This window comes from Saimiri boliviensis, chromosome 4 (genome assembly GCF_048565385.1).
Source record: "Saimiri boliviensis isolate mSaiBol1 chromosome 4, mSaiBol1.pri, whole genome shotgun sequence".
NCBI lineage: Eukaryota > Metazoa > Chordata > Mammalia > Primates > Cebidae > Saimiri > Saimiri boliviensis.
The window spans coordinates 96,203,801-96,215,829 of NC_133452.1; the positions used below are offsets into that span (position 1 = coordinate 96,203,801).

Consider the following 12,029-nt stretch of genomic DNA (forward strand, 5'->3'; position numbering starts at 1 on the left):
TAATCAATAAATGGTGCTGAGATAGCTTGCCAGCCATATGCAGAAGAATGAAACTTGACCTTTCACTATGTGCAAAATTCAACTTCAAATAGATTAAAGACTTAAATGTAAGATCCAAAACTATAAAAACCCTGGAAGAGAACCTAAGAAATACCATTTTGGACATAGGCCTTGGCAAAGAGTTCATGATAAAATCTCCAAAAGCAAATGTAACAAAAATATAAATAGACAGGTGGGACTCGATTAATATAAAGAGCTTCTGCACAGCAAAATAAACTATCAACAGAGTAAACAAACAACCAACAGAATGAGAGAAAATATTCACAAACTATGCATCTAACAAAGCTCTAATATCCAGAATCTGTAAGAACTTAAATCAAATAACAAAAAAGCAATCTCGTTTAAAAAAATAAGCAAAGGACATGAACAGACACTTCTTAAAAGAAGGCATACATGTGGCCAAAAACATAGGAGAAAAAATGCTCATCATCACTAATCATTAGAAAAACGCAAGTAAAAACCACAGGGTATTTTTTTGGATAGGTGTGATCAGGAAGGATATACCCTGAGATAAAATCACAGTAAAACAGAACAAAAAACCAACAAGAAGAGATAAAAAAGCCAATTTCACTTATGAATATCTTTGATAAAGCAGTAAAGAGAATTAATTTTATTTAAAATGTGCATGTGATTTTCCTGAGAAAAAGCAATTTTGCAATGGAATTTTGAGCTAAACTAGCTGATTTTTTTCATGGAACACCACTTCAGCTTGAAAGAATGAGAAAGAATGATTGAGAAATTATGGTTATTCATACTTGTATATTTGGCAGATTTTATTTTTTCTTAAATGAAGTAAGCCTGTAAAAAAGAAACAACTTACAGTATTTGTTGCCAGTGATAAAATTCGTTTTCATGGGAAACTTCGAATTTTGGAAAACTTGTATCGACTACATGAGCTTCACATGTTTCCAATTCTTAAAGATTCATGTTATTAACAAATGTGATCTTTTTGAATAGTAGAATGAAATATGTCAACATTGAGAAGATCTTCACGACTCCATGAAACAATATTTTCCAATGGTCCAATCCTAACGCATGGGTTAAAGCTCCATTCAAAGTTCATAATAAGACTGGTGGATTTTCACATAACAAAGTACAAAAAGGACATTGAGATGGCCCTTTAAGTAACTACATCTTGTCAAATCTGGGTGCAATAGGAAAGAAGATTGTCCACAATTATCTGTAAAGGCTATTAAACCATCCATTCCTTTTCTATAATATATCTGAGTGAGGCTGGGTTTTCTTCACATACTTGAGCAGAAACAATACATTGCAATAGGTCAAATGCAGAAGCTGCCAAGAGATACAGAACCTGTTCCACAGTGAGTATTTAGCAAACATGAGTTTTTATTATTATTGCCATAACTACTTAAGATTAGGTAATCCTTGTCTTTAATGTAGTAATTGAACAATTAGGCTTTGTGCAATTTCATATTTTGGAGAAGCTCACAAAAATTTGTCTTCGGAGAAAGAAAATGAATCACTAGTATGCTATACATGATGGCTTTTTTTCAGAAACTTTTATTCCAAAATACAAAAATCTACATACTTCTGTTTTTGCTTCTCTTAAGCCAACAGCACACCAGACAGCTCAGAGCCAGCCACGAGACCACAGAGGACAGGGAAGCAGCCAGGATGATGGTTGACTTCTCTTTCCTAGTCACAGGTAAGATAGCAAATGGCTTGGATCGAGCTGTAAAATTGACTCCTATGGGGGGAAAAAGACGTTTCAATAGTATGTTAATAAGATGCTAATATAATTAAAATATGGAATAAAACATTTATAATAGTATCTGGCACATAGTAGGTGTTCAATATATACTCACTGAGTTTAATAAATATATTATAAATCCAAGATTTCTATTTCTAGAGAATCACAAGATTCCAACAATAACACATAATGGTTATTTCCAATTCTGTCAGTTATTGAATTCATTCAATTCTCTCTTTTAATTTTCAAACCTACCTTCTATAACAGTGTAAAATTTCAGCTTCTTTCACTCATATTTCACTAATTAACACAAAAAATATTCTCAGCTCCAGAATGTGTGAAATTACTTGCTCTGATGCATGTATCTACTCAAGATGTGCCATAAAACACATCAGTACAGCGGCATAGGGACAGTGCAGAACCATACTGTCTTAAAGAGTTGTGTTATCTGGAAAAGGAGTACTAGAACAATGGCAGATAGAACCACCAGCTCTGAATGATGGGGCAAGATGGCATCCTCCTGTTAAGAGAGTTCAACTCTCTAAAAATCCGTCTGAAACACCTCCCATTTTTTGTAAACAGAAAAATTTCTCATCCCATTATTATATACAAAATGAGGCATAAAATAATCTAAAAAAGAAAGTTATTTATCTGCATAAAAACCCATACACAAATGTTTATTGCAGCTCTATACATAGCGAAACCCAGAAACAACCCAAATGTCCTTCAGCAGGGGAATGGATAAACAAACTATGGTTTTTCTAGACAATGGAAAAGTACTCATCCAAAAAAGAAAGAAAGGAAAGAAAAAGGAAAAGAAGCAAACACACAGTTGATAACCTGTAACAACTAGGATGAACATAAAAGGCATTATGCTGAGTAAGAGAAGTCCATCTCTGAATGGTTCATACTTGCAGGATTCATTTATATAACATTCTAGAAAAGACAATACTACAAAGATAAGGAACTGATCAGTGGTTGCCAAAGGTGAATGGTGGAGAAAGGCTACATGTATGTGAGGACAGATATCTGGGGTGATGAAATAGTCTTTATCCTGATTGTGGGAATGGTTATATGAATCTATACATGTATTTGAATTAATAAAATCATATACAAAAATGTTAATTTTATAGTCCATTAATCTTAGAAATAAATTGTTAAAAATAAATTGTTTTAAAACTTGTCTTTAGTTTTGAGGTTGATGAATATATTCATTATCCTAATTATAAGGAGGCTTTCATGGGATTAGACATTCATCAAAATGTATCCAATGGTATGCTTTAAATATATTTATCATGTGGCAATCATATCTCAATACAAACAAGTTTATTTATTTATTTATTTATTTATTTATTTATTTATTTATTTTTTGAGACGGAGTTTCGCTCTTGTTACCCAGGCTGGAGTGCAATGGCGCGATCTCGGCTCACCGCAACCTCCGCCTCCTGGGTTCAAGCAATTCTCCTGCCTCAGCCTCCTGAGTAGCTGGGATTACAGGCACACGCCACCATGCCCCGCTAATTTTTTGTATTTTTAGTAGAGACAGGGTTTCACCATGTTGACCAGGATGGTCTCGATCTCTTGACCTCGTGATCCACCTGCCTCGGCCTCCCAAAGTGCTGAGACTACAGGCTTAAGCCACCGCGCCCAGCCCCAAACAAGTTTATTAAAAAAAAAAAAAAAAAACTTGCCTATGAAAAGTTACAGCAAGCATTTTTAAAGCAGCTCATGCAAAACAAACAAGCAAATTTCAAATTTCTGCTTTCATCCACATAACTCAGGCAAAAAGAGTTTTTATTTTATATACTCAAGAAACACCATGTTTTTCTTTGCTATGCTTCTACTGGGCTGAACTTGACAGTTTTACTAGAAGTCACTGTCAGATCTTCAATCTCTGTTTCTGGCTGACTTGGTCCCAAAGCTACTATAACAAAATCTCTTCTCTATACATCTTGAATCTGAGCCATATTTGGGTCATATGCTATCAACTAATTGCTTTTTATGGGCATCTGAATAAGCTCGATCAGGCCCAGAAATGGGGGAAAAGATTTTACTTGGGATTCAAATAAGTAAAAACCAAATTCTTCACACTTTTATCCATTTTTCAATGATTCCTCAGTAATTGTTTACTTGGTCAAGTTGATCCCATTCTTAAGATATTTACAAGCTAGTCAATGAAATAAGATACACGTAACAAACATTTGTTACACAAATCAGAACGTGACACATGCCAATTAAATCAATTGCTTTGAATGTTTATTTTCCATTGATATGATTAGGGAAAGCATCCTGGAGTAGGAAGCATCTGAGGGGCCTTTGGAGGCTGTGCAAGTAAATAAACAAAAACAGAGGAGAAAACAGCAATTGATACTTAGGAAACTTATGCAGAAAAATACTGTAACTTAATGCTAGAAGAATTTGAGAACAATTTTGATGGGCATTAAATATCAGGCAAAGGGCCCTAGAGAACATTCTGAAGGCATGAGGTATCACAGAAGAAAAGTTTTTTTGTTTTTTTTTTTTTGTTTGTTTGCTTTGTTTTGTTTTTTTTTTTTTGTTTTTTAATAGAGACAGGGTCTGGCTTTATCATCCAAACCTGAGTGTAGTGTGTGGCAATTATAGCTCACTGCAGACCTGAACACCTGGGCTCATATGATCCTCCTGCTTCAGCCTGCCAGGTGGTTGAGACTACAGGCATGTGCCACCATGCCTGGCTAATTTTTTGTTGATTTATTGTAGAAGTAGGGTATTGCTATGTTGCCCAAGCTAGCCTTAAACTCCTGATCTCAAGCTATCCTTCAGCCTCAGCCTCCCAAAGTACCAGAATTACAGGCATGAGCCACACTACCCAGCCTGGAAAGAAGATTCTAAACTGAGAAGTGACATGAGCCACATAAAATATAGTTGGTCCATTTCTGTGTAGAACACAAAAATGACAGAGAGCCTGTCAGGGAGACCAGGTGAAATTATGTAAATTCAAGGGCGGAAACCACTGGTTTTCAATTATTTTAGCAGCAGAACATTTTTAAAACTTCAATCTTAAAAATAATCTCAATAAATTCACTTACTGATAAAGAAATATTTGTAGCTACGATGCACCAGGCTTTTCTACACCATTGGGATATACTACCAAACTAAGCAGAAACCGTGTCCCTTTGAAACTTGTCTCAAGGGAGGGCCCAGCACACAGACAGTAGACAAACAAATAAGTATGTAGATACTATAAAGCCAGGGAGTGATAGGTGCATAAAGAAAACTAAAGTGAGGTCATAAGACAGAATGGTTGGAAGTGGGGGAAGGACTGGGGATGGTATAGACTAAGTGATCCAAAAGAGGCCTTTTTGAGGAGGAGATATTTGAGAAGAAATCCAGTTGAGCTGAGTGAGTCATGTGAATGTCTAGAGGAAGAATATTCCAGCCAAGGAATTGGCAACCACAGGTAGAGTTTCTCAGGCTAAGTGTATATGTGGTGGAGGTGGTGGGGGATTTTGGGAGTGATACCTGGTTACATTAATCTCTTCTCAGCCCAGCAGCCCCTGAGGGCCTGCTGAGAACCCCATGGCACCAAGAAATAGTAAGAAAATCCACAGCCTACACCATGATAATGATAGCGAATGTGGAAAGCCTGGCCACAAAATCAGTACTACAAACTTACAGAAGCCCTGATCTCTTGATAGTGTCTCAGGAAGTTCGGAAGTGATAAATGAGCTGGATTTCATAATATATCAGACTTAAGAGGATTCCATAAATGCTTGGTCAGATCTATTTTTTATATTTCTAAAATAGGAATAATAATTTGTTCTTCTCTCTAAGATATTGGAGAGATGAGGGAAAATAGTGAAAATGATTGCAAATTCTCTGTTTGATTCATGAATGAATGAAACAACAGACGAGGCACAGGGGCTCATGCCTATAATGCCAGTACTTCAGGAGGCCAAGAACGGAGGACTGCTTGAGCCTAGGAGTTTAATATCAGCCTGGGAATCATGGTAAGACCCCAAATCTACCAAAAAATCAAATAAAATAAATTAGCTAGGTGTGGTGGTACACATTTCTGTATTCCCAGCTATTTTGGAGGCTGAGGTAGGAGGACTGCTTGAGCCCAGGAGATTGAGACTACAGTGAGCCACTGCACTCCAGCCTGGGTGCTGGGTGACAGAGTGAGACCCGCTCTAAAAATAACAACAAAAAACACACACACGCACACACACACACATACATTTTCAAGACTTGATCTTGAAAATTATGAACAATTTAGTGGAAAACACTAAGGGAAAACTTTCAAGATGATTCTTCAGTTAATTCTTTTTATAAGCTGTAAGTAGAAACTATAAGAAAGCAGCAGTCTACCAAGTGTGAACACCAAGGCCAGCTCCAAATCACAGGAGTTACCAAGAAGTTTCTGTCTACAATACATTTCTCATTTGGTTTTACAACTTATTCCTTAAAATAAACTTGATAATGTATTTGGGTAGTCTTAATTAATTACTGAGGTAATTGAAGGACAAAGGTCTTTTAAATGTCAGACAAATCTAGAATAAAATATGCAGTCCTGCCTGTCTTACACTTTAAAACATATCCATTCAAAAACTCAAGCTTATGGCACAATCACTGGGAATTGGGAATCCCATGATCAAGGACACTACACATGTTTGTTCATGAACCTGTACTTACATTAGGACACTTTGACACACAAGGTGTGTGTAAATTGCTTACGTGGCTTTATTCTTTTTCTATTTCTTTCCTATTCTTCAGAGGATGATTGCTTAAATGCTTGTTAAGCATTTAAGCAATCATTCTCTGAAGTATAAATGGGACTCTCATGAAAATACATAAGCAGCTCTTGTCAACAGATTATTTATCTCACTAATGAGGAAACCAGGAAGAACATGAAACTGGTTTAAATAGCATTTAAGAGATAATGATCATATAGCCAGGGAACAATAATATTATCTGACCTCAGAAGATAGTCTTTTTGTTAAAATCCAAATCTTGGAACTAAAGAAAAAATGATTACGATTACAGATCTTATCAGTGTCATACTGGAACATTTTCTAAAGGCCCATTGAAGGTTTATTAAGTTCCCTTGAACATACATTTGTTTGGCTTACTATTTGTTATTTATTAGGGCCCAGACATGTTAATTTGTAGAAGATTGTCATGCTGAAAACAATGTTTATACAATTAAGGATGGAAATGATTTCTGTAGACAAGGTAATATCAAAGGTTACGCTTTTATTGCGCTGTATTCATTGTAAACTTATTTCAGCATTTCTTCCCTGACTACATGATCACTATTTCCCAAATGCTCTTTAAATTAGTTTTCTTATTTCTTCTAATTTCCTCATTAGTGAGTTAAATAACATGTTGACAAGTGACCATTATATATTTTCATGAGAGTCACATTTAATATATCAGAGGGTGGTTTTTTACATGCTTTGTCAAAAAGAACTGGATCATATAAGGAATTTACACACCCCTTAGTGCCAGGATGTTGATGGGCATTGGCCCCATTTGGCAGGGGGTTGATAAGGGAAGAATCCAAAGTTAAAACTTCATAATACTCCATATCTCATGACTCTCCTTCTTATAAATTAACATTCTCCTATTAACACCCAACCAAATGTCATGTAATTAGATAAAAGAAAAAAACAGGTAGAACATGGAAAGCCAACTTCAACATGGAGAAGAAAATGTACGTTTGGTTTCTTGCTGACCAGGAGTCTCCTGAAGTTTCTATTTCCACAGGTGCTCTTCTCAAGCTTAATGATACACTCAAGTTAATTTATTTTCTAAACTATGATAACCTCTTATTCATGATAGTAGCTATTCCCCTTAAAAGGGAGCAAGGATTATTTTCTCAAAAAGAAAAATAAAAACAAAAACAGAGAATAAAAACACACTGTGTAACATTACCTGGAGGAGAAGTGACAGTAAAAATAAAGTGCCAGTTTGACCCAGAGATCAAGACTGCCAAGTTGTAGAAGCTAACATAACCATCTTGAGTTTCTGCCTGGGTGCGCCCTACAAAGAAACACAAAACGAAAATTAGCTGTTCATTATCTATTCAAGAACAATGTCTTCATGTCTTCTGTGATTGTAGGCAATTGGACAATGAAGGACAATTTTTTTGAACTTAAAGAGGTTATTCATCAGGTTCTTCTTAGTCAAGACTTAGAACCAAATGATCCAATAAAGAATAATAACAGTTAACATAGATTCAAAGCACACTATGCCAGACACTGTTCTTTACACACATGATTGCCTAAAAATTACACAACAATCCTATAAAATACACTATTATCTATATTCTAGCACTTAGGAAATAGGCTCATGAAGACTAAATTATGTGGTACTGGGGTTACAGCCCAAATCTACCTGATTTCAAAGTTTGCATTTTTAACCACTACAATGCATTGACTATATTATTATTAAGTGTATACTATATAAAGAAAGAATTTCTATTATCTTTCTAGGTGGTCAGTTTCTATGATCTGTCTTTCTTCTGTTGAAGTTATCTATAGTTTATGTAGTATCAGAGTTAGGTCAAGAGATCAGGACCACAACAATCTATCAAATCATGACTGATAAAGCTACTCTGATTTAGCAACTTGAATTGCCTGGACCTTGGCTTCCCTGAGGAAAAAAAAAAAAGCCTGCATCTTCTAACAGTAGGTCATCCATTTATAAAGTTAAAAAGGCAGCTTAACTCAATATCACATTCACGATACCATTAATCATGTTTTGACTCCACCATCCCTAAATTATTTTCCTAATTAACAGCTGCTAGACTTTACTCTGGAAATGTCAATATGATTGACATGGTGGACAAAGGGTTATGAAAGTGGTCTGAAAGTTTATAAATTGGTTTAAGATCTCTAAGGCTGAAAGGTGTCATAAAGATAGAATATGCTTAGTGTTACATTTTTCAATTCAATTGCTTAATCCTTTTTGTGAAAACAGTCTCTCTTCATCAATTTTGCAGAGCTAACTAAAACTTCCTTTTTGAGAAACATCTTTTACTTCATCTCTTCTGAGTTCCAAAATAAATAAAATTCCCAGAAAAAATGAAAATAAATAAGCCAAGACTCAAATAAATGATAGGCGCCCAAGATAAATGCAGTTTATACTCTTTAAAACCTATATGCATCAAAATTATGGTCAATAAACTCTTGCAAACAATGAACTGCAGAGTACAGATGTTCAACATGAAATCATTTGCTGCAGTTTTTCCTTTGACAAACGTCCTTATTGTTCCCATCTTTGGAAGAATACAAAGCAGCATTTAATCGAAATGTGTCCGTAGAGCACAGTGAGTCGGCCTCATACAACAGCCGCCAAATTGCCAAATGGAAAGTGCTTTAGTTCTAAATGGGTTTGCTTTTGCGTTAAATACCAGCTTGCCTTAGAGATCTCTACAAAGATTCCCATATATATCTATGATATTCTCAGATTTGAAGCATATGTGCCCAAAAGCTGAGGCAGTTGCTGCCAAGTACAGTACATTACTCCAGGGTTCATCATATCTTCAGAATAGCTATGATGACATAGACAAATGCAATTGACAGGCTACCTGATCAAGCTGGTATAAACAATGTACTAGCTGGGAGACTTGGGATGGGATGGGGTGCTGGGCTTGAGCAACTTTAGAATTGATTACATAACTACCAGGGAATGATACCTGAATGAGTTTCTGCAGGGTAGAGTTTCTAAAATACCTTTGCAGCCCAAATTATCCCCACAACTATCCCACTCATTCCTACTTATGTATACTAGCAAAACTATTATATCATTAATGTTGAGATGTTGTCTTTAAAAGTATTAATCACTTTTTTGTACAACTATGATCCATAAATGTCAAAAGATATTGAATACTTATAAATAATTGTCATTGTGTATATAAATTCACTTTTTATGGTAATAGGTAGAAACTGCCTTTTCACTGAGGAAGGTCTACTAAAGAAAAAAGAATATGAAGTTAAATTGCAGAACAAAAGATTTAAGAGTAGATATATAGATATTGTTTTGTTGTTTTTATTTTGTTTTTCTCCAGGAAATACTTATAGTAAGTTAGATAATCCATCCCAAATGCTTTTGGTGCATTCTTTCTGAAGTTAAAAAGTAGTATTTCATGATGGCTTCAAGAGAAACTTTCAATTATATAAAATAGGGTATTTTGGTGACATGGGTATCCTAAAAACAGAAAACTACATGTGATTTCTTCCCTACTTCATGACTCTCTTTCTCTCTCTGTCTCTGTCTCTGTCTCTCTCTCTCTCTCTCTCTCTCTCTCTCTCTCTCACACACACACACACACACACACACACGTGTGTGTGTATATAAGACACCCTGAGCCTAGTCCTCACACATTCTCATTGGATCTCTTTTAAAATGCAATAGTGACAATACTGATCCAAGTGGGCAGGTTGGCTTGAGTGTGACTTGGTGTCAGTAGAATAAAAGAGTAAATGGCATCTCACCTCAAGGCCAGTTAGAATGGCAATCATTAAAAAGTCAGGAAATGACAGATGCAGGAGAGGATGTGGAGAAATAGGAACAATTTTACACTGTTGGTGGGAGTGTAAATTAGTTCAACCATTGTGGAAGACAGTGTGGTGATTCCTCAAGGACCTAGAACCAGAAATTCCATTTGCTCAAGCAACCCCATTACTGGGTATATATCCAAAGGATTACAAATCATTCTGCTATAAAGATACATGCACATGTATGTTTACTGCAACACTATTCATAATAGCAAAGACTTGGAACCAACCCAAATGCCTATCAATGATAGACTGGACAAAGAAAATGTGGCACATATACATCACGGAATACCGTGCAGCCATAAAAAAGAATGAGTTCCTGTCCTTTGCAGGAATATGGATGAAGCTGGAAACCATCATTTTTGGCAAACTAACACAGGAATAGAAAAACAAACACTGCATGTTCTCACTCATAAGTGGGAGTTGAACAATGAGAACATATGGGTACAGGGAGGGGAACATCACACCCTGGGGCCTGTCTGGAGATGGAGGGCAAGGGGAGGGATAACATTAGGAGAAATACCTAATGCAGATGATGGGTTGATGGATGCAGCAAACCACCACAGCACATGTATACCTATGTAACAAACCTGCACGTCTGCACATGTATCCCAGAGCTTAAAGTAAAATAAACAAATAATAAAAAGAGTAAACAGTTTCATGCCTCATTCACTTTGCATGGCCACAACATGATTCTAAGCTGGTTGGTCATAACATCCTTGAGGTTACCAAAAGAAAAATAATGAAAGATGAGGTGCAATAAGTGTCAGGAGTGGGACAAAGTAAAATATGAAGTTTCAGTATGGTATGATATGGGAGAAGGTATGGAGAATAGGTAAGGCAGGGAGCAAGAGTAATGTACTGGGTACGAATAATGCATAAAGTGCAGCAAGTAAGGTATGAACTATGGGTTAGAAATGAAGCATGGGTAAGAGTCTGGAGAATGTGTAAAGTGTAGTATACGAGTAAGGTACAGACTACGAGCAAGGTATGGAGTGTGGATAAGGCATGGGGTATATGTAAGTTATGGAATAGGGGTAAGGGATGGAATATGAGTAAGGTACTGGGCATGGGAATCTATGAAGTATGGCAAGGTCTGGGCCAGGCATGGTGACTCACGGCTATAATACCAACACTTTGGGATCCAAGGCAGGAAGATCACCTGAGGTCAGGAGTTCAAGACCAGCCTGGCCAACACGGTGAAACCCCGTTTCTACTAAAAATAGAAAAACTAGTCAGGCATGGTGGTGGACAGATGTAACTCCAGCTACTTGGGAGGCTAAGACAGGAGAATTGCTTGAACCTGGAGGCAGATGTTGCAGTAAGTCAATATCATATAACTGCACTCCAGCCTGAGCAACACAGCCACACTCCACCTCAAAACAAAGGAAGGTATGGACTATACATAGGGTCTGGAGTATAAGTAGGGTACCAGGTATGAATAATGTATGAAGGAGAGAATGTAAGGCATGAGTGTGGGTAACGTTTGGAGTATGGGTTAGGAATAGAATATGCATAAAGTGTGGAGTAGAAGATGGGGAGATGAGTTCCAGTAGTCATGTGAGAGTATCTGTTGTAGATATCACTAGAACATGAAAAAAGCTAAAAATTCAATATTTTATGCTGCTGTATTATTTTAAGATCAGAATGTTATTGATTGTTACATATCCTAAGCACTTTCTATACCAAAATGACAACACTAACAAAATGGCACT

The 12,029-nt window shown here is 36.3% G+C and overlaps 1 protein-coding gene across 7 annotated transcripts in view; it reads right to left on the reverse strand.

Annotated features, from left to right (window-relative positions):
* PKHD1 (PKHD1 ciliary IPT domain containing fibrocystin/polyductin) overlaps window positions 1-12,029 on the reverse strand; it is a 553,193-nt gene that overhangs the window by 76,588 nt on the left and 464,576 nt on the right. For 6 of the 7 annotated variants that reach the window (XM_074397885.1, XM_074397887.1, XM_074397886.1 and 3 more), the window contains 2 exons: window positions 7,688-7,795; window positions 1,610-1,768 (listed from right to left, as the gene is read on the reverse strand). In XM_074397885.1, the coding sequence (XP_074253986.1) occupies window positions 1,610-1,768; window positions 7,688-7,795 (267 nt within the window). The remainder of the gene's footprint in view (window positions 1-1,609; window positions 1,769-7,687; window positions 7,796-12,029) is intronic. The other variant, XM_074397884.1, reaches the window with a different exon arrangement.